The 27,672-nt window shown below is 39.7% G+C and overlaps 1 protein-coding gene across 2 annotated transcripts; it reads right to left on the minus strand.

The window, feature by feature from the left end:
* On the minus strand, positions 1-27,145 carry gdap2 (ganglioside induced differentiation associated protein 2). 2 transcript variants are annotated; one of them, XM_072445032.1, is made up of 14 exons: positions 26,933-27,145; positions 26,141-26,342; positions 23,379-23,518; positions 22,836-22,989; positions 22,230-22,318; positions 20,863-20,939; positions 20,447-20,606; positions 18,737-18,893; positions 18,585-18,661; positions 17,717-17,793; positions 17,425-17,564; positions 3,640-3,694; positions 2,350-2,493; positions 1-1,291 (listed from the first exon to the last, which is right to left on the minus strand). In XM_072445032.1, the coding sequence occupies exons 2-14, from the start codon at positions 26,320-26,322 to the stop codon at positions 1,250-1,252; spliced, it is 1,494 nt and encodes a 497-aa protein (XP_072301133.1). In that variant the 5' UTR covers positions 26,323-26,342; positions 26,933-27,145; the 3' UTR covers positions 1-1,249. The 2 variants fall into 2 exon arrangements, with proteins under 2 accessions (XP_072301133.1, XP_072301132.1); XM_072445031.1 differs by lacking the exon at positions 26,933-27,145 and having other exon boundaries at positions 26,141-26,346.
* Positions 27,146-27,672: the final 527 nt, after the last annotated feature.

Raw genomic sequence — 27,672 nt, forward strand, 5'->3', positions numbered from 1 at the left:
GATTTGGCTCATTATTGTTCATATTCACATTCAGAAATATACACAATCCGACAACACAACTGGATCTGGAGATGAGTTGAAGGTTCTCTGTGAGCATCAGGGCCGGTGTAAAAGGAAGTACAATGGTTTGAGGAGTTGAATCTGATCTGCACACACATCTCGACTGTCCTGAAAAGGAATGTATTTCACTCATGACCGAACCATGTGATGTTTCCAGCCGAGTTATGGCCCAAAGAGAAACCATAGCAACGCAGCAGTCGGTCATTATTATTCATTTTAATTTGGAATGATGAAATCAATTTACAAACGTGATTCAAGTGATTGCATAGAGATCACTGCAGAAAATATTCACCTTCCTGTTTTATAGGTGACATTTTGAGGACTTTTTCTCCCATTCAAAAAAAGAATTCCTATGGCAACGGTGCAAGATTCATCACTCTGAAACCCATGAAGATATTATATAGATAAAACAGCATTTTCCCCCCTCTATTTTTGTTTTACTATCATTCATTTATTTAGTTTTATGCCACAACCGCACCAGAGTCAAATTAGGTGTTCACATGAAACAAATGCAATATGGTTCAACATTTTTAGATGTTTTTTTCAACGTTAAAAGTTTTAACTCTCTCTGGGCCCTCGCACACGACTGATCTGCACCAGACGCTCAAGTGTGAAACAGCCAGAAAATTCTACTTCAGATACATATTTTTTTCTTTTTTGAGTGTAAAACTACATTTCAGTGAGTGACAGACCCTTGAGCAATAATACATCCTCCTTTAGTTATTCATGAGTCCCCGTCCAGGAGCACTGCTGACAAAGGGATGTAACGTCTTTGGTGTTTTTAAAACGGATCAAAGGCATTAACAGAACCTCTTTTACTTTTGCGTCTGAAACAGAACTCAGCTAAGAACAAAAAGGTGCACCAGAGTGAAGAACAGTTTGTGAGCGTTTATCATCTGCTGGATGTGAAGAGGACAGAGCTCAGATGTAATGTTCCCACATTTATGTCCAGCATATTAAGGTTATCTGTGAGTCCCGTAGAAAGTGTTATATTTTCATGTTTAGACTAAGACTCTCGATGTAAGGCAGTGAGGTCCTTAAATCTTCTGCGCTGGAGCCTCAAGATGCCAAACACCTCAGTGTGCTACCTCAGACATGGCTCCAGTGGGGCTCTCCTTGTCTCTCTGATGGCACAGAGTCCTGAGGTCCAGTCCACAGAGGTCCCACAGCGGGACGTCCCACAGGTGTGTCACAGGCTGGAGGACTGAGGTCTGCTGTAAGGTCCATTGACCTGAGGAGAGCACGGGGTCACAAGAAACAACAGTTTAAAAACACGCTATTGTTCCGTGAGAAATCTAGTTGTTGCATTGTAGACGTCTCATAATGAACCCCATCCAGTGGAAACAACTGAAGGTTCTTTTCACTGGATGCTTGGACCAGTTTGTAAACCATTGGCCAAAACACTTTCACTCTGCTATAAATCAACAAAATGTCAAGTCATTAGAGAACAGCAGGTCTACAAACAGAACGTTTGAACTCAATGCCTTTTAACTCAACTGGACAATCTCCTTATTTTTTTATTTATTTGATATGAACTTAACAATTACATTGGTTGACACCCGATGCATTGGACAAGTGCTGTAACACCTGTCCACCAGGGGCTTTTAAAGAGATGGTCACCGTCTTCAGCTGCCCAAGTTCAAATGAGCGTGACTGACAAGTGGATTAGCCAATGGTCTGTCTGTGTCAAAACAAACATGGCTGAGAGGAAAGACATATTACAAGATGAAAAAACATTGTGGATTTTAGCAGAATCAATCAATGAGGCAGCAAACTCTGTTCATCTGAGGTCAGAGACGTTCGAGTTTGTCCAAAATGTTTGTTGACCAAAGCGCTGCATCGGAAATAAACAAATCTGATTGGACGGTTCGGTTTGAGTTTTCCTCAAGACGATGACCAGACTCACTCCGAGTAAATTATTCTTAATCTTAATCAATCATTTGTTAAAAAAAAGATCTGATTATTACTACAAAAAATGAAATATTGAGCTATTTATTGCACTATTTCTATATATTTCTTGCCTCATCTTTGTATTTGCGGGGAAGGAAAGTGCCCTGAACGTTGAGCCAGGAGTTGAAACATGTCTTACACACGTTATTGAGTTTCAACAAATACTGTAAATAGCAGCGACTCCACAAGTCACCGTCTCCACTCGGGAAGCAGCAGGTGATTTCTGGTGACGGTGGCGCAGACGGTTCAGGTTATCGCCATGGTGACGGTGGCGCAGACGGTTCAGATTATCCCCACAGCTGTCAGACAGAAAGGACACGTTTGTTTCGTAGTTCTCACCCGGGCGTCGTACTCCAGGACAAACGGAGGGATGTCGATCTGCTCCGGTCTGATGCAGGTGAAGAGCTGCTGCAGGTTGTCAAGGTAACGCACCTTCTCCTTGATCCCTGAAATGCTGAACGTCGTGAAAAACCAAGTGGAAACCTGCAAACACAAGACAACATACGCCGTGAACTCAATGAAGTATCAGCTAATTTTAACGATACTAGAAGCAAAAGGAGAGAAAGTAAATGTATTGTTACTTTAAAGATGCATCTAGAGGATTATGTCTAGTTATTATGTTATAAACGCCTGGACGTAACTAAGGTTTTATGTTTAAAAGAAACACATTATGTAAATTTAAGATCTTTTAACCCCGCTACAATCATTTACTGCTTCACGTTTACCCACTCCAAGTTGTATTTAGAGTGATTCGAGCAGGTTTGAGTTAACTTTATAAAACATGCCTTCTTCTCTCTTTTTCTCATTACATTTTTCTTAATCGATGATGCGTAAAGGGGCTGGAGGAAAAAAAACAGGGCCACGATTTTCAAAAGAACAGACTTGTTTCTTTCATTTAGTAATTTCAAAACAAAATTAAAATGCCTAAAATATAACGTAATGATCCACGTGTGTCATAGTGTGTCACAGACAAGCATATGTCTTCTGTAAGTTTTCATGTCATCTGACAAATAAAACAAAATGAAGTGACACAGAATAAGAAAAAGAAGCTATGATTTATCACAATGTAACATGTCATATAATATTACTCAAATACAAGTAGAATGTAGAATGTAATAGAAATACTTTCAGAAGTGCAGTTTCTTCAAACGTTAATCAAGTAAAGATATGTACAAGTAACTGAAGACGCACTAACAGCAGTTGCCTCGAGGGGCGACAGTGAAAAACTGTTTAAACAATGTTCATTGGGACTAAGTGAAAGCATAACAAGAAACTTGGTCATAATTTATCCATCACAGTTTGCTTTACCATTGGTCTGATAGAAAAAGTCACTAAGAATGTGTCAAAGGTTCACTGAACACCTTGAACAATATTACGTAATTCATTCATTTTCATTACTTTGGGCCTTAGGCGGGGTTTACGCAGGACAGGGGCCAAGTCGTCGCAGGGTCACCACAGAGACATAGACACACAGACGTTCATTCACTAGGGCCAATTTAGAGTTGCCAATTTGACCTAACACACGTAATTATATTTAGTTAATGATCAAACAAGTTGCTTGACAAATAACTTGAGTAGCTGTTTTTGAGAGAACTTTTCACAGTGCTGTTTAGTTTAACAGGATCTCACCTTGGAGCGAAACGATGGATGGACAAAGTAAACAGCCTTAAGATTTTTCTTATACCTGCAAAACACAAAACAAATACATATGAACACACACGATACAAACATGTGTCTAACCCAGGGTTGGGCAAACTACGGCCCGCGGGCCAAATATGGCCCGTTTGTCTTTATAATCCAGCCCGCCAAACATGCCAAGTAATATTTAAAATTGTTTTTTTTTGCCCTCAGGCATCTGTCTGCACTTGTATCCTTAATAAATATGACATTAAATGAATTAAATAATATATTCAATAGCCTACATTTGACAGAAAAGTGATATTTTATTTGATATTGAATTTATTTCCCCCAAAAAAATGTTCACACCAATGATCGTGGGCCGGCCCTCCGCTACTTGCCTGGATTCAAATATGGCCCTCGGAGGAAAATAATTGCCCACCCCTGGTCTAGCCGTACCATTTTACAAACTTCAATCAACTCCAATTTATGCAATGGAATGGCAGCAAAACACAAGCCGGAAACATCAATATAGAGGTCAAAGAGCAGAGGTCATTTGGGAGGGCATCTATGTTCCCACGGCTCTACGTTTCCAAAAGTGTTTAAAAGTCAATCATTAACTCTAACTTTACCACAATCTAATCTCAAAACCACCAACCTTAACCACAAACTCACAACTCTACAAATGTGAGAGGTTAGAGCGGACCCCAGTCATTTATCAGAGCCCAAAAGGCCCGAGGTCGAGGGGTGTCCTGACCTGGGAACTGTCCAAATGTAAACACACTTGAGATAAAAATAAAAAAAACATCAATGTGGACATTTATTTATAGTTCATCCAAAATATACCTGAAAAACAATATTTAACAGATACGATTTAAACCATCACTACGAGACTTTACAAGATGTTTAGTCATTAGAATCTGTTGTCAAATATATGGATCTAACGTGAATTCAATGATTTTAATAATTTAAGTGCAGATGTAGATGACGGTCTCCCTCATTTCTGACAAGCTTATTTGTTATATATATAAATAATTGAGTAAATGTAGTTTGTCGTTGAGATAATTAAGGAGGCGGAGGAGCAGAAAGGTCAGAGTTAGTCCCACAGAGAGTTTCTTTGTCTTGTGGGACGGGAGCTGTCGTGAACTGCTTGGTAAATATTGTACTGCTTTTGTACGACAGGCTAATTCAATCAAACAGTCCATTTCACACGGGTCAGAGAGACGAGACGGGCGTCACCTTCACCAGCCCAGAGTCAGTGCTCCTGCGTCCATTAGAGCGCAACGAGTAACGAAGCGGACAAAAATGAGATTCAGCTAAAAAAGTACATCATTTTAAATTAAATTAGAAAAAGAAAAAGGAAATTGTCATAGCACAGGGGACAAAAATGCAACTTACACATGGCAAGTACGGTAATGAAATGAATGAACGTTACAACTGAACATGTTTTGTCTGATATAAATGCAGTCCTTCTACAAATCTGTCAGTCCCGTCTACAGTCCGTCTGTGAGAGCAGGATCTCTCCTTCACTCTCGTTCTCCCACAGGTTTCTAATCCTACTGGGTTTGTTGTAGTTTTCCCTTGCAGAGAAGGATTGTCTAAGGACAGATATCTATTTGCTTAATTCCCTTGAACGAGTTCATCTGCTTCTCGATTATTTACCAGTTTCCTTATTTGATTTTCAAAATTTGTGCAGCCCTGAGCGCTAATTGCTGCTGGTGATTTTGGGCTTTAAATACATGAATAACATTGAAATCGGTCTACATGACACAGACTTGCCCAAATATCCAATCTCAAAGGCAACGATTCTTTACAAACAATTGCAACTACATTTCTTTCAGTCTCAATTGTACCCACTGTCTCCAAGTGAAAGTCTTGACAAACACTGCACTAGAACCAGAGCGTTTTGGAAACGTTTTGAGCAATGTTTGCCATTGGTGGCTTTGGTTAAGACACTTGGAGTCACACTTCATCTGTGGTAAAACATGCTGAACAGTTCTGTCAAGGCTGCGGCTCCAAACACTGACCTAAACCAGGACCAAGCCACTGGGACCATGTGGAACTACAACATTTTATGGATCGTTAAATAACATTAATATTAGTAATATTACACATCAAGAGACAGTTTTTGAAGTAGTGTCGTCACAATAGTAAACGTCTCGATACTACTGGGCAATGCATTAAAATTAAGATAATACCGTGAATATTGAAGATATGCAAATTTTTAATATCAAAACATATTGTTTATGGTGAAAAATTCTACAAAAAGAGCTGATTAAAAATATGTATGTAAAAGGTTCTGTTGTAAACTTTCAAATAAGGGTATGAGGTGCCATTTCTGCATTTGTGATGAACTTTAAAGACATTTCACATTTGTCTGAACACTTAACCTCAGCCAATACATTTAAACACATATTTTAACACATTTCTGTTAGATTGACTATCGCCCGGCTCTACTTTCCGTACTAAAGAAAATAAAATAAATGATAAAACAACATTGATTGCACTCCTCCTATAATGTGAACGCCTGGTGCCATGCTATAATCATAATAGTGCACAAAATAAACAGACTAATAATAGTTCCTTCTATTTGACATTGTGGTTATACAATCTCAATCTCTAGTATTGATAATAATATTCTCTATGTTTAAAACCTAAAGACAGACAGAAACATCTAGTATAATCTCACAAACAAGGGTAATTACCAGTACATTTTAGACCGTTCTTTATGTATTGTTAAATATTGTCTGAATATTGTTAGAGATACTGCAAAAACAAATAAAGTAAGTAATCCATCACTTTCCCTTTTCAATGAGTTCCCCCTTTAACAGCGAGTCAGCGTTCTGTGTGTGGAATGGGCCATTCACACATCTGGTGTCACTGGGGTCCTCCTGCCCCGGACACAACCTGTGCTCCGGGCCGTTAGCCTTGTGTCATCCCAACAATGCATTTCAACACTTTCAACAACTCACAGCAGCAAGAACATGTCAATCACATTTGTATGAAAAGTTTCTTCAGGCAATACCAATTATTAGCACAGATTCTACACCAAACTCCTCCTCTGACATGGACCTGTGAGCTCTGCTTGTACTTACATTGCCCTCGCAGGGTAAACAAAGGTAGGGCTGGATTATATGATCATGATTTAAGGCTTTGACACTTGTTCAATATTGACTGATGGTCAAACACATCCCATTTGCTTTTCCCCATCTCTAATTGGTCCGATTACTTTTTAAAACAATACTTTTTATACATTTTAAACTAAAACTAAATTGGATTATCGATTCCTCTTCATAAAAGGTCATTTAAGAGCTACTACAACTCTCAAAAGTAATTACAGGTAGTACGAAGTACGGATTAGTCCTGGTCACAACTGTTCATCTTTGTTACTGTTTTTCACAAATTATATGGATTACATAGTTTTTGGCTGGTAAAAACTACAGGGTATCTCAAAGTTACAAGGGCTTGGCACTGTAATCTAAATACTAAATTCAAATTGGATAACAGTAATTCCTTACTTTGTAACTAGTTATTACCCAAAACTGGTGACAAAAATTTACCCAAAAAGAGTGAAAACTTTTTAGGCTTGATTCAAAATGAATGTTTTCTACTCCAGAGCAGTTTAACAAAAACAATTCAATTTTTTCCTCCAAAGTCTGACTTCTGCTCCAAACAACGTTGTTGTACTGACACAAATGATTTGATCACAATTTCACAGTGACAGATATAAAAGGAGCTTCAAGACCGAACTGTTTTACACTGGACAGAGGACACTCGTTATGTGCTTGTACAATAACAAGATTATTCTATTTTTGTCAAATAAATATATAATGTGAAATTCAGTGTATTTGTTTGGTATACATATCCTAAAAAGAAACAGTCAAGTATCGTTTTTGAACACATATAATTCATAAGTTTCCAATGATGAAAGGTGAAACTAAGTCAGAAGTGACCTGGGTTTTACCTCTCACAGGAAGCTACTATGACGTCCTAAATGTGAGATGCATTTTCCCATCTGAATACAATAGAACTCAACTGAGTTCATGTGAATAATCCTTTATGTGCATGGGTTTATTCTTAACCTTTATTTGTGGCACATAAGATTTGTTTGGAGTCAAAAAAAATTCAAAAAATTAAAATGTAGAACGTGGTCTATATAAAACGTTGGCAGCTTGGTTCTTTTTCACTTCTGCTTGAGTCAGACCAAGAAGTGCAAAAAGGGTCATACGAAGACGAACGCCAATCTGACAGAGCTTCAAAGCAAGTGAAGTACGAGGAATTAGTACTCGATATGTTCTTACAGTGAAATGGAGCCACAACACATCTGGAGGTATTTCTGTCGGGTTTTTCCATGGTAAAACAAACACACCGCCATCTTGTTGCACATTTGATTTGAAGCTCTGAGCGCTAAAGCCAACCGCCTTAGCCAAATCACATGAATCCTTTTGTCAACTTTGCTGGTGTAGCGGGTTACAGGCAGGAATAAAACGTCCGTGGTCATATCTGCTTGTGGAGTGAGGCCAATAGGGAAAAGCATAGACCGTAACCATGTGGTCTTATTTGAAACCCATTTTAATAAGCTTTGATGTGACAAGATGAAGTGCTTTGCTGCGTTTCTGGTTTGTGTCTAAGGATGTTTGCTCCGAGCGGCAGGTGGGACTCCACTCTTGCACCGGGTGGAGTCAATTATTGGAGCAGTATTGGGTTTTGAGTTGTACAGTGTGATGATGTCATACTCCCATATACAGGGACTGTTTTTCAGTGTTGATTGTGTGGTATTTCGATAATAAATATTCAGGAGAGGAAAAGCCACAGATGTTGAACTCTTCTTCATCCCTTGTTGGTGATTAGGCTCTTGAATGCACCATGTCAACACAAAGATCTGCGTTTACTCATGTCCAATACAGGATTATGCTCTATCCAATGTTTTAATGCAATTTGAAACTCAGCAATGTATTACATACTTATGAATGAAACTGATCATTTGTTTTAGTGATATAACACTAATCTTAATGTGGTGCACCCAAAATATGTCACCACATTGTTTTTAGTTATATTATTATTTGGTAATTTGGTATTTTACAGTAATTAAATATTTATGTTATTTTGGTAGGTTAATACTAAGACATTAACTTAGACATAGTATGTGTCATAATTAAGTGCTTTCCTGATTTTTGTAAGTTGGATTAGTGGGGCGGAACCTTTGTGCAGAAGGTGTTGCACCAGATTGGGTTTTGACGGCGGAACTTCCTGTTTACGTCAAACGTGATCTGGACGTGAAAAGCAGCACCTCGGTTCATCCTTTCTTTTGCTTTTCTACAATATTTTCAGGTCGGTACACGGTGCAAACCACCAACACATAGCACTATAAGGTCATTACTTAAGGTTTCATCAGTAGTTTGTACTGTTGTGATGTTGACTGGTACATTTCGGCTTGTATTTGCAAGTTAACTTTCAAATAAGCAGTAAAGTAACATGCGGCCGAAATCCCGCGAGATTTCAAAGCCGAAACATCGCGAGATTTCGGGAAGTCCGGTTTTATGGTTTTGATTCAGCTTTATAAGCATTTATATGTAAAGTATTTTATTTTTGTAACTTAGACAAAGAGTTTAGGCATTTGTACAGGAGTTTATAAGACACACTTTACATTTGAGATGCTTTATATTTGTAGTAATGTAAATTAACCTTTGACAGTTTGAGAGAGTACATTTTTTCGTGTTTAATGTCCACGTTGTAAGCCAGTTAATATTATTGTACCAGAACAGTGGTATTTGTGTTTTATCTAAAATGTGAATTAAAAGAAAATGTGTCACTTAAAGCAGGGAAAGTATATGCGTGACATAATGTGACAATGTATTGTACAACTGCACAATAATTGTACATTGTATTATTATTTTTGTTTAAGAACAATTAAAAAACGTGATCTGGACGTGAAAAGCAGCACCTCGGTTCATCCTTTCTTTTGCTTTTCTACAATATTTTCAGGTTACAATTCCTGCTACGGCAGTCCCACCTTGGGGCCCGTAACAGATCATGGGGGCTCGTCCGGGGTCAGCACACCATCTGTCCATGGGTCACTGCTGATCTAGTGATACAGAACGTTGGGACCACAACGACTGCATGTTCCGGTGCCAGGGGTGATCCAGTGTGCAGCAAAGGGGCCAGTGACCAGTGAAGAAAGGGTACACCAGCCTACAGAGTGCAGCACTGCAAACCCAAGCGTCCGAGACCAGCAGTATGTCGGCCGACGAGAGAAAAATACTAGTTTGGAACATTAAGAAAAAGCTTCACCTGCTAACAGCCACTGAAGCTCATATCATCGTAACAACCTTAGGTGATATTGAAGGACTTGATGCCACAGAGTTAAGCCAAGATGATGAAGAAAGCTGTGTTGAGTACCTCACCATGTACTTGACATGCCAAGCCATCCTGGGACGGGAGGACCAGGGCTTGCCATTACTAAAGAGACTTGAAGACATCATAGATGGGGCCATCGCCAGTCGCAGTCAAGATTCTGTGCTTTTAGGAGCTGAGGCAAGTGGTAGTGAGCAGGCCACTCCCCAGCAACAAGCAAGCACCAGGGACACAGACATGCAGACATTACTCGCCCGTTATGAGAATATTCAAAGTCAAATTAACCAAGTCCTGTCTGGTGCAGCCTCTCCAGGACAAGAGAGACTCCACCTATCTCCAGTTAATACGCGTCATTCCATTAGTCAGCAGGCAACACCAGTCCTACAAGCAGCAGGTGAGCCACTTGTAGTTGATAACTCTCCTTTTCACAGTGTTCCAAGTCACAGTGGTGAAAGCATGATAGCTATGAAAGATTTGCCACTGCTGTCTCGTAAAGATTTTAAGATTCACGGAGGAATGATAAGTGATACAACATCTGAAATAAGTTACAATAGCATATGTAAACAAATTGATGAGGGTCTCAAAGAAAATCACACTCAAAGTGAAGTAATCAGAGGAGTACTCCGTGCGATTAAGCCAGGCAACTTTCGTGACATGCTGACAATAAAGGATGATATCACAGTCACAGAGTTTAAAAGTTTCCTGCAGTCTCACTTAGGTGAAAAGAGTAGTACTGGACTTTTTCAAGATTTGATGTGCGCAAAACAACATGAAAATGAGACACCTCAGCAGTTCCTATACAGAATGATTGGACTGAAACAAAAGATCCTTTTCTCACTAAGACAACCAGATACAGTAGTTAGGTATGATATGTCCACAATCCAGTGCATATTTCTCAACACTATATGTCAGGGAATAGGAGAAAAGCATGAAAGTGTTCGCCAAGACCTAAAAACACTATTAGGAGATCCCACTGTTAGTGATGACGCACTTCTCCGCCAAGTAATAAAAACTACAACAGAGGAGAGTGAAAGAAAGCGCAGACTTGGTCGTAGTGGTTTCACAAAAGTGGCTCAGGCACATGCCACTAACACTGAGCAGAGCAAAGAAAAGGACAATGTCAGTGTGAACCAGATTAACAAAGACTTGACACTACAGAGACTCAGTGCCCAAGTCGAAGCACTCACTCAGGCTATGGAAAGTCTAAAAGCAATAACGGGTCTTGTTCCAACTCCTGAAAGGAAGGAGGCTGTGTTGAAAGTGCAAAGACCCAAAACCTGTCAACAATGTGCTGCTCAGGACAGTCCAAACTGCAACCACTGTTTTGTCTGCGGAGAAGGAGGTCATCGCGCTGTGGGGTGCCTAAAGAGGACCAAGCAGTCGGGAAACTGGAGGCGGTCAGGGCAGAGGGACCACCCCTGATCGACTACACTCAACTGTCCCACACAAAGAAAAAGAGAGATAAGTCAAAAACAGACAAATGTAATGCCAGTTCACAGGAGACTGTTGACACTGAAAAGCCACGTGGGTTAGTTGCTCCATTAGTTGGCCGCCAATCACACCTCAAATGCATGATGGCAGGTTACCTTGTGACTGTAGTATTAGACACGGGGGCTGGGGTGAGTCTTATAGACCATGCATGGTTAAATAAGTATTTACCAGGTCAACAGATCAGACCTTTAAGTGAACTGATGGACGATGATCTCAATGTGAGGGCGGTCACAGGTGATTCAGTACCGTATGATGGTTGGGTAGAGGTAGTAGTCAACCTAGAAGGTAACAATGACCCAGACCTATCTATACGTGTACCCTTCCTTGTGAGCCGCCTCCAGATTGAAAAACCCATTGTAGGGTTTAATGTAATACACGAGTTCATCAAAGACAATGGGGGGAACTACAAACTCATAGAACTTATTGGTAGAGCTATGGGAATTGAGATTTCTGCTGTGCATGCCTTTGTAAGCTTTATCCAGACACAAACGCGTCCAGTAAATGAGCCTGCTACTGTTAAAGTAGGGTATAAAGGTGTTACTGTATACCCAAGTCAAGTTGCTTACATTAAATGTAGAGTTCCAGAGAGTGTTAGTTCCACAGAGTCACTTGTATTGTTTGAGCCTGTACTTGACAATGTCCACCTTGAACAACTTAGTGTTGGAGCAGGGCTTTTAGAAATACAAAAGACAGAGAGACCATATGTCAGAATACCTGTTTCAAACTATTCAAAACAAAGTGTGACTCTGCCCAGCTCAATAGTTTTGGGTTCTATTGAGCCTATTGCCAAAATAGTTGAGACGGACAACCTCAAGGACATTTGTGAAGCACCCATTTTTATCCACTCTGTTGACTCTGTGTCTAAGTCCAGCCAAGACCAGGAGCTACCAAAGACAGCTCGCTGGGACCCTCCAGTCGACATTAGTCACTTGACACCTGAGCAACAGAGTGAGGTGAAACAAATGTTATTTGAGGAGTCTGGTGCGTTTGCTCAAGATGACGGTGACATTGGCAATATTCCCACTTTACAAATGACTCTTAATCTCAAAGATGCCACTCCAGTACAGCGTACTTACACAGCTATTCCTAAACCATTGTACAAAGAGGTCAAAGAATATATTCAGGATTTACTTGCAAGGGGCTGGATAGTGAAATCGAAGTCACCCTTTTCTGCGCCGGTTGTATGTGTGCGAAAACGAGATGGTACTTTAAGACTTTGTATTGATTACAGACTATTAAATCAAAAGACAGTGCCAGATCGCCACCCACTTCCACGTATCCAGGACCTCCTTGACACCCTAGGGGGCCACAGCTGGTTTAGTATTCTCGACCAAGGTAAAGCTTACCACCAGGGGTACATGGCCGAGGGATCCCGCCACATGACTGCCTTCATCTCACCCTGGGGACTTTATGAATGGGTTAGGATCCCCTTTGGCCTTAGTAATGCACCTGCTGCCTTCCAGCGCAGCATGGAAGAAATGCTGAACACTCTGCGTGATGACTGTTGTATCCCCTACCTGGACGATATACTTTGCTATTCCAAAAGTTTTAATGGACATGTGGAAGCTATGCGCAAAGTCCTAAGAGCATTACAGCAACACGGAGTCAAGCTCCGCCCAACAAAATGTGAACTGTTTAAAGCAGAGGTCAGATACGTGGGTAGGCTGGTCTCAGCAAATGGAGTCAGGATTGATCCAAAGGACATTGATGCGGTTAAGTCACTCAGCGAAAAGAAACCGACAAATGTAGGCGAGTTAAGAAAGCTCCTTGGCTTTTTAAGCTATTACCGTGTTTATATTCAGGACTTTTCCAGAATCGCTAAACCAATGTATGGTCTGTTGCAAGTTAAAGGATGTTCTGAGAGCACTCAAGGGAAAAACAAGAAGGGAAAAGGTGCTCAGCTACCATCCAAGACTCCTATTAACTGGACAGGTGAGCATGACCACACCCTCAAACAGCTCATAGACATTTTAGCCAATCCACCAGTCTTGTCCTATCCCAACTTCGAGCTGCCTTTTGTCCTGCACACTGATGCCTGCGAGAAAGGACTAGGGGCCGTGTTATATCAAAGGCAAAGTGGTAAACTGAAAGTCATTGCATACGGCTCACGAACTTTGACCCCAGCTGAAAAGAACTATTGTCTGCACTCTGGCAAACTGGAGTTTTTAGCTCTTAAATGGGCAGTTTGTGAAAAGTTTAGGGATTATTTGTTTTATGCCCCAGACTTCACGGTGTATACAGACAATAATCCGCTGACATATGTGATGAGCACTGCAAAGTTAAACGCCACGGGACATAGGTGGGTGGGTGAACTTGCTGATTTCAGGTTTAACATCAAATACAGGCCTGGTAAAAGTAATGTGGATGCAGACACTCTTTCACGCCTTCCGCTGGACATTGACAATTATGTTGGGGAGTGCACAGAGGAGTTTAGCAGAGACATTGTTTGTGCCACTTGGGAAGGTAGTGAGGCAGCCAAGAAGAGTGACATTGCCTATGTAGCAGCCCTTAATCTCAACCAAGGCAATGAACCAGACAAATCAGCCTTACCCAGTATTAGCCATGAAGAGCTCGTGAACGCACAAAGGAAAGATGCTACAATAAAAGAACTTATTAAGCTAAAAGGGACAAAGACAATACTAACTGACAAAGACAAACAAACTGCAGATGGATTAGTGAAAAGACTAATGCGTGAGTGGGGAAAATTGGTGATACAGAATGACTTGTTATACAGGGAAGCTGGGGGTAGACAACAGCTTGTATTACCTGCAGAGTACAGACACCTTGTGCTAAAACACCTCCACAATGACATGGGTCATCTCGGGGCCGAACGAGTAATTTGCCTTGCCCGAGACCGTTTTTATTGGCCCTTTATGAAAAAGGACATTGAGGCCTATGTAACAAGGAAGTGTCCATGTATAAAACAAAAGAAACCTGCCACTCATGTAAGGGCACCTATGGGCAGCATCAGCAGCAGTGCACCCATGGAACTAGTGTCTATTGACTTCATGCACTTAGAAAAGAGCAAAGGTGGTTACGAATATATTCTGGTAGCTGTGGACCACTTTACGCGCTTTGCTCAAGTGTATCCAACACGAAACAAGTCAGCAAGAACAGCTGCAGAAAGACTGTTCAATGATTTTATCCCTCGGTTTGGTTACCCTGCCAGACTGCATCATGACCAAGGCCGAGAGTTTGAGAATGGGCTATTCAAGGGCCTTCAGCAGTTGTCCAGTGTTGGCCGTTCTCGTACGACGCCATATCATCCACAGGGGAATCCAGCAGAGCGATTTAATCGGACTCTGTTGCAAATGTTAAGGACATTGGAGGAAAAAGAAAAATGCAACTGGAAAGACTTTCTGTCCCAAGTCGTTCATGCATATAATTGCACAAAACATGAGGCCACAGGGTTTTCACCGCACTTCTTAATGTTTGGGCGCCACCCCCGCCTACCAGTGGACCTCTTGTTTGGCCTTAAAACAGAGAAAGATAACGAGACACCACAAGGATATGTGCAAAAGTGGGCAAAAAGAATGAAGGAGGCTTACCATATCGCTTCAAACAACAGCCAACAATCCAGTGCCCGTGGAAAAAAATATTATGACCAACAGGTGAGAGGAGTTGTGTTAGAACCTGGCGATCGTGTCTTGGTGCGCAACTTACGTGAAAGGGGAGGACCAGGAAAGCTCAGATCATACTGGGAGCAAACGGTGTACATTGTTAAAGAACAGATCAATGACAGTCCCATCTACAAAGTGTTTCCTGAGAACAATGAGGAAAGAACTAGAGTTCTCCACAGAAACCTGCTCCATCTTGTAAATGACTTACCTGTGAGCATCGCTCAGGAAGACCACAAAGAGACTGTTAAAATAAAAAAGAAACCTCGCAAAGTTCACCAAAATCAGAGTGACAGAGACAGTGGAAGTGACTCATCAGACTCTGAAAGTGACTCTAGGACGCGCTATTGGCTCAGAGTTCCAGTTGTGACAAGGCCACAGAACCGAACAGTCACTCAAACCTTTCCAGCATCATCTCAAGTGGTTGTGCCCGGAGAACAAGTGAGCCAACCACAAGCAGACATTACTAACAGAGGCACTTTGATTGAGGACCAATATCCAAATGAAACTGACCTTGTCCAAAACCCTGAAAATGACAATGAACAAGGAGAACAAATTGAACCTCAAAGAGACACTGAACAAGTTGCAACTCAAATGGACTCAGGACAGGGGGACCAGATGGAGACAGAAGAGTTGTCCCTCAGGAGGTCAACACGAGAGAGGAGGCCACCACAGAGTCTTACTTATAGTTCCCTTGGTCAGCCCTCATATCAATCACAGGGAGTTGTGAGTCATATTGGGCTATGTGGGGTACAAGTTATGCCAGCATGGGGTATGCATCCATTCCAAGTAAATCCTTACATCCCATACCAGACTATGCCTTATACAGTAACTGTGCCTTATGCAATGCCTAGTTTTGTGTATTGAAGGTATATGCATTTATTTTTCATTGAGAGTCAACATAATTGGGGCTTTAAAGTGTCGGGAGCCACCTTTTGTGTTGGGGAGCGTGTGGTGCACCCAAAATATGTCACCACATTGTTTTTAGTTATATTATTATTTGGTAATTTGGTATTTTACAGTAATTAAATATTTATGTTATTTTGGTAGGTTAATACTAAGACATTAACTTAGACATAGTATGTGTCATAATTAAGTGCTTTCCTGATTTTTGTAAGTTGGATTAGTGGGGCGGAACCTTTGTGCAGAAGGTGTTGCACCAGATTGGGTTTTGACGGCGGAACTTCCTGTTTACGTCAAACGTGATCTGGACGTGAAAAGCAGCACCTCGGTTCATCCTTTCTTTTGCTTTTCTACAATATTTTCAGGTCGGTACACGGTGCAAACCACCAACACATAGCACTATAAGGTCATTACTTAAGGTTTCATCAGTAGTTTGTACTGTTGTGATGTTGACTGGTACATTTCGGCTTGTATTTGCAAGTTAACTTTCAAATAAGCAGTAAAGTAACATGCGGCCGAAATCCCGCGAGATTTCAAAGCCGAAACATCGCGAGATTTCGGGAAGTCCGGTTTTATGGTTTTGATTCAGCTTTATAAGCATTTATATGTAAAGTATTTTATTTTTGTAACTTAGACAAAGAGTTTAGGCATTTGTACAGGAGTTTATAAGACACACTTTACATTTGAGATGCTTTATATTTGTAGTAATGTAAATTAACCTTTGACAGTTTGAGAGAGTACATTTTTTCGTGTTTAATGTCCACGTTGTAAGCCAGTTAATATTATTGTACCAGAACAGTGGTATTTGTGTTTTATCTAAAATGTGAATTAAAAGAAAATGTGTCACTTAAAGCAGGGAAAGTATATGCGTGACATAATGTGACAATGTATTGTACAACTGCACAATAATTGTACATTGTATTATTATTTTTGTTTAAGAACAATTAAAAAACGTGATCTGGACGTGAAAAGCAGCACCTCGGTTCATCCTTTCTTTTGCTTTTCTACAATATTTTCAGGTTACAATTCCTGCTACGGCAGTCCCACCTTGGGGCCCGTAACATTAACATAAAAAGGTATTTATTCTGTAATGTTTTCATATAAAAATAAATAAGGCTAAATTGACAAAAAATTCACATAATTTGGAGAAATATTTGTTTTAAAAATGGATTGAACCAGGTTGAAATTTCTTTCTTCATTTTGTTGACATATTAGACACAAAAAGATTTCTAGAGGGAGTTCTGGATACTGGATTTTTGCATCCTAATGCACAACTCACTATACAACACTAACTAAATCACGCTAAATCAACACCTTCTTTAAAATAGATGAACCAGTTTCACTCCATCAAACAACATCAGATAGTAGACTTTTCTTTTCATCTGATAATTCTAACTTCATAATTGCCAGATGAAGTTAAGACGTCACTCACTTGGCGTCCACGATGTCGTAGATGTTCTTGAGGAAGACCGAGTCCAGGTGGTTGCGCTCGGCGGTCAGCGTGTGGAAGTAAACCATCACATACTCCTTCGCCGTGATGTGGTCCATAACGTGGATGAAGTACAGTAAGGCCTGTGTACGACAGAGATACAAAGTCAGTCAGTCCTCGGCTCATTTAGGACACGTGTGTGACACATGTAGTAAATATTCGAACTATAAAACTAAAGATTCTGATTCCGCTTTGGGACTTTTGAGAAAAAAAGTAAAATACAACTTTTGTTTACTTTTTCAATGTCTATGAGATTTACAGGGATGTTTCTTCCCACCAAGACCATGACGGTCCGGCCGCACAGATCCACACCTGGAACACACAGAAGGTCAAGAACAAACAAACAAGACACAAACAAGTGTCATTAACATAGTCAAATATTTAAAGAGTCATATTTATTCCTCCAAAGTCTGGCAGAGGATCAAATGATTCAAAATAAGCTCATCAGTGAATCTTGATTTGCCTTAATTGTGGTGCGGTTGCTTTTTTGAACAGTTCTAAACAGAATGTCCCATGATGAAACTTGGAGCTTTTCCTCCCAAATCAAAGCGTTCCCTGGAGGTTGAGTCACATCCCAGAGTCTGTGATGATCTTTAATTTCTGTTTGTTTTCTGTGGGACATATGAGTCTTCTGAGGCTTGTGCTTTGTTTTAATACTATCCTCTAAGTCCAAGTTGTGGTTTTGGATTCTACTTTTGTCCTCAAAACGTCAAGTCTGTCAGTTCTGTAGCAGAACTATGAACAGAAACAGGCTGAGATAACAGAGCCCTTACATCCCTCTTTATACAACACGGTTTTATATTTGACCACTGGTTTAAAAAATGGAGGCGTTTAGTGATGGTATAAAGAAAATACTAGGTAAATGTCAAAAGTTCAAATGTTTTGCCCAGATATGAGTGCATCAGTATTACTCCTCGCTAGCCCTTAAGGAGAACTTTTACATACAGTACATTTACAATTGAATATCTACAGTATTTGACATTTGAAAGGAGATTTGAGGTTATGCCAACAACTCAACATAGCTACCCACACAAGGCAGAATAAACTTGTGAAAACACTGCCACCTAGAGGCTAAGATAATTAATTACATAATATATATGTACCTGTCTGATACAAGGCTTTTAGGGCAGCAATGTCTGACAGATCTTCAGCTCGTGCTCGACACAACCAGCGATTGTAACTGAAACAAAAGAAGATTTTTTAAATATGCTTAAAAAATAAATTGAATAACTAATGTAATATTATGCCCTCATACTTCCTCTGGTGCTGTTTCTGTGCAGCTGCCTCAGACATCTGGCCCTGGAGGATGAGTTTTCGCTGTTTGTCCACGTCGCCCTCCATCCGAGCGAACGCGTGGGTCCCCACCTGCCCCAGGTCCACCTCCAGGCTCACATCACCACCGTCTGAGTCCTCTGTCCAGCACGAGACAAGAACGCACAGGGACACACTCAATGAGACATGACAGAGCTGAACTAAGACTCCATTATCTAACACATTCATGATAACACAATCCAAACCATGTTGCATTTATGTTACATTACATAACATAACTTGCACAATCTTGGGGCATCTTTAAGGATTGAGAATATTTCAGAATCAAAAAAGGTTTATTGCCAATGTCATTGAACACAGTTTGCAAACACAGGAACTTGTCTCGGCGTTAGGTGCAACATAAAACAAAGATTAATAAAATTATAATAGCAATGCCTAAAGAGTCAAATATGGCACGCATAGATTAAGAATTTACTAATAAAATAAGGTAAAAAATAAACTTGTCTCTGTATGTATACCGATATTTACACACACATTTAGTGGCAGGTGTTAAGTGTTCATGAGTCCAACGGCAGAGAGAAAGAAACTGTTCTTGTGGCGTGAGGTTCTGGTCTGGTTCTGCTGAATATTTACTCTAAAATGTGTGAACAATCCAGATGTTCATGTCAATTTGTCCAAATGCATCAGTGCGACGTGGACAATGTTTTAATCTGCATCCAGACAGTTTGTGTGTGTGGAGCCGTCCTTGTTCTGATGCAGAAAGTTTGTTTGGATTGGATCACAACGTCTTTGAAGCTTCAGGCCAGAAAACAGCCAGCGAGAGGTCGCCGAGGGCAACACGCTCCACGCATAAACTGCAACTAAAATAGTCCAACTCTGCTCATGTGACTTTAAAAACCAATGTATTCCAAAAGGAATAAATGCTAGAAAACTACTTAAGAAAACGTTATGACACAAATTTGAGTAAAAGGAAAACGTGTTCTTAAAACCGCAGGATGTTTCTAAAACCGTGAAACAATGGGACGTTATGAGACATTTGACAAAACTAAAAGGGCAAATAGTGAAAGCTGTTTTTTTCTTTGTTTGTTTACTTGGGCAGAAAATATTAAAATGAGCATGAAGCCCAGTTTAATCATTCAGTTTTTATTTATTAAGGATTTACAGAGATGACGGAATATTAAAGTCTGAGACGTACAGTAGTGGCAGTAATAACCCTTGGAGACCAACCGCCATTAAACACAGAAGAAGAAGAAGAGATGACAGAATGTTTCAAGTTCCACAACTATGTCACGTGACACGGTGTGTTTCAGGGGCTGGAGGTCACCTGCATGAGGAACAGGTTTGTGGAGATACAAGCCAGTTCACTGTAAGTTAGTTAGTTTAGTGCCATAAAAACCTCACCTAGTCACGGTGGAGCTTTAGATTTGACTTTGCAAACTACTTTTCCGTTGGCTTAATGTTTAGAGGGATTTTATGCCGTTTTATCTGCCAAACACGACTCTGGCAGTTTGACCAGAACAAGCTTTTTGATTGAATGAGACTTTTACTTTGGCATTAAACGTATACCATTTGCAACACTTCATCTGAAAATATTTCACTTGGATGTGCTGCACAATACAAGTTGTGCTCAAATATCTAACAGTTTGGAAGTCACAGCTAAGGTCGATATAGTGCAGTGTCTGTTCTTTTGTACCTTCTAAAGTGCCTGGTTTCTCTGTGATTCTGATCTGTCGCTCTGGTACGACCGGTTCGCCCTCGGAGTTGCCGATGTCAGCGGGGATCAGGGGCAGAAAGACCCTCTCCTCCTCTTCAGAGCGAGGATAATACACCGGGAGCAGCTTTCTGTAAACCACCTACAAAAACACATTGAGCTCTCAATGTGCGGAGATTATTTAGGTTTGTTTAAAGTGCACCGCAAGAAAAATAATTAATGTTGTTCTACTGAGCATCGTCCGAAGAAACACTGACAGATTGAATTGACCATGTCTAATTATTTGCAGAAAGGCATTAGGAATCTCAGCTGGCAGTGATATTTGCTGTGTTAAATAAGCAGAATTAGCGCGGAATGATGAGAGATTTGAAGAATAAATAAACTAAAGCTGTACAAACCTCTTCCGTTTCTGAAACTGCGAAAACCACAGCCTCAATACTGTTCCCGTGATTCTCCAGGAACCTCCGTACGGTCCCTAAAAACAGAGAGAAAAAATACATAAAATATATCATGACAAGGAATACAACTTACATGCTGTAGTAAACACATTTTAAAACATTTCCTTTAGTGGTTCTATGAGTAGATACGGTCCTCTGAGTGTTGATTAGTTATTGGGTTTTAAATGCCTTGATTTATGTATTTAATTCCATTTAATGTAATTTAATTATATTCATTTTATTCATTGTATTAGTTTTAGTCATTTTATTTATTTTATACAGGGTTTACTCAATGAGAGAATTTATTTTTCATGAGTGCCCACATAAAAACATATAAAACAAACAGATAAAATGGCAATAATACAATCAATAGAAAAATAAAAACATTAAAAACAAGAACACTGCGGAGAGTCTTTTACAAGTGCTCTAAATACGTTAAAAGTATCATCATTTAATTTAAAAAGTCTTCGTGTTTGGTTCCATAGGCCAGGCGTAAAGTTCTTGAAAGCCTTTTTCCCTCGCTCCGTATTAATCCCATGAGACTCTAAAATGAGACTCTTAATCGCATATACCTGATCTAATATTCAGCAAATATGTTAAATAATCAGATAAAATCCCAACGAGAGCCTTAGAAACACACTTAAGTCAGAGCTGTTCTCACATCCAGTGACTGCCGTCCTACTTCAGAGGTTTTAACACTGTCGCTGTTGAATTAATATATAAAACATCGCCATAATCCAGCACTGACAGAAATGTAGCCTGGATTAACAGATTTTTTCTACAATCAAGAGGAATAAGCTATTTATTTCAACAATCTACAACAACACTACACATACTGTACGTGGATATACAGCCTCTTGTCGAGATCGTCCAGCAAACAAGTTTATTATTTTTTTACTTTGCATTTGTCGTGTTTACTGCCAGGTTATAACACATGTCACTGTAAACTATTAAAGTATATTACAAGCCGTAAAATGATTTAGTTATCCAGTCATCTTTTCCCCAAGAATGGAACAAACAAGTGAATTACACATTTTAAGATGACAAAAAAAGTGAGTTTACTAATAACCCAGATCTACTAAAAATATGATCATCTTGAGACATGATGAATTGAGCATTGGGAACACAGTGTCTCTCCGTTTGTGGAAAAATAAGTTCATTTGATTAAAAGACATTTGTAATAGTCATGTGATTGTAATCAAGCACTGAACAAGGGCTTCGGGGTAAATAAAGATGCCAAAGACTGTGCTGGTCATCTCTGTGGGTTTAATATCAGGGGTCAGTGTCCATCAGCTCATTTAGAACGCGTGTTTGAATGCAGCACTTACTCAGAGCGATGTGCGTGGCATCCTCCAGCGGGTAACCTCTTTTGAGCGTACTCACCACACAACAGCCCACAGAGGCCATCGACTGCTCACTGCACACAACATACATCATTTGAAGTTGTTTCGAAAGGATAAAATTGTTGTTTCTTGCCAAAAAAGCACATGTTTATCAGCTTCTTGCACGTCTACCTTTAATCTAGGGCTGCAACAGGTTAATCGGTTCATTTAGTAATCGAGTAATAGTCCAAAACACACTTAACAACTAATCAAAAGAATAATCGTGAGACCAATCGATTAGCAAAATGATCGTTAGCTGCAGCCCTACGTCAATCATAAAGCCACGTGTAATCAAGCTAAAATATGTGTTAAACTAAGGATGGTTTTGATGTTAACAAAACTCAAGTGTGACCCTGAGTACATAGTATTTTATAGTACTTTCAAAGAGGCATTTGTGCGACTGTGATTTGTTTATTTTCACCTGTCAGGGAAACGCTGTTGATCAAAGTCAACTATCTCTGAGAAACACATGTGAAACATAAACCCACAGCCCTCAGATCATTCATCTCTCATGCTGTTGTGGGAGGAAAAGGGCCAGAGCCGTGTTCTTACGCAGCCAGTTGCATGATGTTCCTGTAGCAGCTATAGAGGGAGCTCTCTGCGGCCGTCCTGTATTTGGACTTGAACTTGGGCCCCACTGTGTGAATGATGTACCGCGCTGCCAGGTTAAAGCCTTTGGTCAGTTTGGCTTCTCCCGTCCGGCATCCTGCAAACACATAAACCACTGTATTTAGCTTGGCACTGCCGTCAAGAATGTATTGAGCTTTCTCTTCTCGTTTGTTTAGTCAGAAAATCCATTTGTTTAGGATATTAACAGAAATAGTCTCCATGGAAATGTTATAACTTGGTCAGAAATGTTCCATAGTATCTCATTAATCTTGTTTAACTCCATGGTGACACCACCAAGCCAAGTTGCAGGTCAGATCTGTGAAGAGGCGAGCTCAGTCACAGAAAGAATAAGGTATTTTTTAGCCATAAAATCACCTAAAACTGAATATATACAGGTTTAATGCCATACTGTGGACCATTCTAGGCAAAGCTCCCTCTTACCAAAACACACAGACTCGTTTTCTGTGAATAAAACGTAGATTTTACCTTTGAGTTTGAAGAGTTCCTCCCTGAGCTCCGGTCCTGCCAGGTGGTGGATCATGTCGGACACTGAGTTTTTGTCACTTAGAGATTCGTTGCTAGGGTTGACAATGGCTGTGCTATTTAACAAGGCCACATCTCCAACACTGAACAAAGGAAAAACACTGTTACCAAAAATATCCTTTGAGTTTTTTTAAAAGATACAATAAAGGATGGTGTTTTAGTCAGTAAAATATGGTGTTTTCATAAAAAGTCACCACAAAGTCACTAAACATCATAACTTAATTTAGTGTGGATGATATGACTATATATATATTGACAAAAATTATGTCAAGTATGTCAAAAACAATATTATGTCAATCCAACAGAAATGTGTTAAAACGTGTCATTAAACTGTTTCGTTGAGGTTTAATTAACAGTCAAATGTGAAATGTCTGTAAAATGAATCACAAAAAAGCAGAAATATCACATTACCTTATCTGAAAGTTTTTCAGCTCCAAATTATATAATTGTTATTCAAATTTCATTTTTTTGTATTGTTTTCTACCTTTGAATCTGAACAATTTTTTATTTTTTATTTTAGTTAAGTGTAATCCATCTTCTCACGTCAGCATTTTCACTGTGTAACAAGAACAGTGGAAGTTTATTGCACTTCTATATTCACGCTTGTCCTTTAACCTTAAGTTTCAGTTTCCTTAAGTTTCAGTTTCCCTAACATGTCCTCACTGACCTCAGCACTTTCATCAAGGGACCACACACACATCCTAAGTAAATCAAAGTGTGCCAGAGGAGCTCGCATTAGCCCAAATCAAAGCCACACTTTATTGATTCAGTGAAGTCGTTTCATCAGCCTTTTCTGCCCATTTGGAAAGAACAATGAGGAACTGCCTGAGCACATGTTGAAAGTATTTGGTCACAAGACTGAACCTACTTCCAGAATCGGAACGTGTTTTACTTCACCCTTAAAAGAGCAAAGGCCACAGCTAACAGAGCCAACTCAAAGTATTAACGTTCTGAGCATGTTGTGATATCAACACCCAAATATCAGCTGTAATTTGGAGTAGTCTGTTGTACATTTTGACACGTTTCTGGTGCAGAAACTACAAACTGAAACAATTCCTCCATTTTCCACACACGGTTGAAATGTTTTGCATGTATTGGCAGAGAGCTTTGCAATGTATAAACTATTTAGTATTGTTTAATAGGTACATACTTCTCACATTAGATCACAAAGCACACTATAAAACAGGTTCTGTCTTGGCCTATGAATCATTTTTTCCAGAGACAATACTTCAGGGCACAGTTTAAGGCTTTGGCATTCCAGACCTACGTTATATTCAACAAACTCGGTCCAGAAGTTGCGTGTGTGAATAGCTGCGTTTATTTATTATCTCTTTTCAACCAGGAAAATATGACTGAGATTCAGGATCTTATTTACAAGTGAGACTTGCAAATACAGGGGTTCACAGGTTTTTGAAGTCATAACCTCTAAAACAGCCACACAACCAGGGACCACCACAGCACAGATAAAATGACGCCTGTAATCATTTCAATTTGCAAAACATTTCAAATCAGGTTTAATTGTATTGATTTACTGTGTTATTTGGCCGTCCTAATGTTGAAACAATATCTTCTTCCCCTTTTTTATGCTAAGGGATATACTGTAATTTCTAACACAAAATAATAGTACTTCCTATGTGTTGTTATGTGGTCTTATACTAGTTCTAATAAAGCTCAAGGTCAATAAAACTGTTCAGGAAAGGCCCAATTAGTATTTTTTTTTTGTATCAATACATGTTCAAATGAGTATCTAGTTTCGATACTAGTTTTGGTATTGATTAGTGTCTGATGTTCGATACTTTTGACAACCCTACTCAACGGCCAGGTACTTGAACCTCAGATATTTTTGCTCTGGGGCAGCACTGCACACTACTACTGTACTTCTATTAGTCAATAGTCAGAGGTGAATACAAAGCGTGCCACTGTTCACACTCTGAGGGTCCTGGGGCAGTAGAATGTGAGCGCTCGCTGTGAACGAGCTGCAGAAACTACAGGACATTTACACAGAAGTGCGGCAGGAGGTCATGTGCTCGTCAATAATACAGAGGATTTAAGAAGTGGTCTGGACTCTGCTCCGTTTGAACACGAGGTCCAGCACATCACAGGCCAGTGCAGCTCACTCGCACACACGCACACTCTCATGCACACTCTCACGCACACTCTCACGCACACTCTCACGCACACTCTCACACTCTCACACTCTCACACTCTCACACTCTCACACTCTCACACACACACACACACACACACGAGAGTCACAGCTCAACGTGCAACATGCCATCCGCTCTACTCTACGGCAAAACAAAGAACATAACAGAGGTGGGAGAAATATAAAAAAAAAATGATAATCACTTGTTTTTGTTGTTTGTTTAAAGTTAATGTTATGGTTCATTCAGATTTTGTGTGAGACTTAAACCTCTGATTTTTACAGGCAGATTTTATTTTTGTCAATATCACATATGCCTTATATAACATGCGACTTTGAGCAATTAAAAAAGTTAAGGAATCACAAACATTGTACAAATGACTTACAACGGACACAATGAAAGCACTTTGCAGATACAAAGTTGTGATAATTGAAAAGGTTAGTTAGCACCAAGAAGGCCGTTATAAGAAGAAGAAAAAAAAGTCATAACTCTTTTGTCATCTTGCCTATGTAAATCACCTTTTTATCAGCAGATATGTGGATTTAAACACGCTGGACTTACTGGAGGATAATCTTGCCGTTGATTTCGGGCATAAAGGGGAACGGTGAGGGGAAGGCCTGCTGACTGTCCAGGCTGTCGCTGTGGTTTTGTATGAACTGCTGGTCCGGCTCATCGATCTGCTGCTGCCACGTGGGGAGAGTCTGGACGTCCACAAACTGGGACCGAGCTCCTAAAGGGTCCATCTCCGACCCTCACAGCAACTCTGCAACACCCTGGAAATGAAAACAAGAATGAAAATGCACCTCCACTGCTCTACATAACGTAAAATAATTACAATACAATGTTCATTCTGTGGAAGCCTATTTAAACAGATTCCAGTATTGAAAACATGAGGCATATTATCTAGCAGTCAATACATGTCCTGTAACCAGAGAAGACGATCAGAGCAGAGTATCAGGGGATCTAATCTGGGATTTAACAATAATAACATGCCTAAATGAATAAATATTTAATTTCATATTTTCCTTTGCAAAATGGCAATAACTATTAGCAACAAAGGCATGTCAGTGTTTCTTATTAGTCTCGTTGTGCCACTCCAGGGTTATCAATGTTTATGTGAAAAAATAAATGCACAAAGCTGTTTACGTTAGTAGCAGTAATTGAAATGGTAAAAGCTAAGACTAAGCTAAGAATTGAAATATGATATATTGTTAAATGTCAAGCCAAATAATTTGTCTTAACATAAATATAAAGAAATAGGTTAATGATAATGATTCATGAACCCTAGTTAGTGGCTTTAACATTGTCAAAACAAATCTCCTTCATAAAGCACAGAGTTATTGCAGAACCTACCAGCCAGAGGTGATGCTCTCGTAAAAAAATACAAATAAAATAGAAATGTGTTCACAACAGTTTTCAGATCTCAGTGCGTTTGTTATTCAACCATCTGCGCTCATAATAAATAGAAAATCCATCGCCAAAAAGAACACAATATAAGTTTAAAGCTGCTACATTGACAAGAGAGACAGATTAGCTGTCATGCTAACGCAGTAGTGGAGTGTTGCTACATTGTCAAGCTACAACAACAACAATGACATCTTGTGACTAGAGACTGACCCCTTCAAAATAAAACACCACTGACTTAGAGTCCTAATTTGTTGTCTTGTGGTTCCAGACTGTCTTTATATAGAATAAAATGTGTAGGTTTAGCTAGCCAGGGGACCTAATTGTTAGAATTATTTAGCGCACTAATCAGAGCACCAAAGACTGAACCTATGAACTAAACTTGAATTACAATACAAAACAATTAAGTGCCAATCCTTGTGTCAACCTTTATTCAATGTCAGTCAGATTTATAATCTGCCCACTACTCTAAACAGCAGTTCATTTACAACAGAAATTTCAGGTTGTTGTTTTTTTAAACATTTTTTCATTTTAGTTTCTCTTTTTTTTACCTTTTGACACTATCTTCTACATATATTGTTAGAAATAGCTGTAAAGTTGAGGAGATTGGCTCAAGGTGGACAATGGAATAACATTTGTATTGCATAAAGGCTTTTGACAACAATGCCAGAAGTAAATTGTGAGTTTTT

This window comes from Eucyclogobius newberryi, unplaced genomic scaffold (genome assembly GCF_026437365.1).
Source record: "Eucyclogobius newberryi isolate DKJ021-1_F unplaced genomic scaffold, fEucNew1.0.hap1 SCAF_14, whole genome shotgun sequence".
Lineage (NCBI taxonomy): Eukaryota > Metazoa > Chordata > Actinopteri > Gobiiformes > Gobiidae > Eucyclogobius > Eucyclogobius newberryi.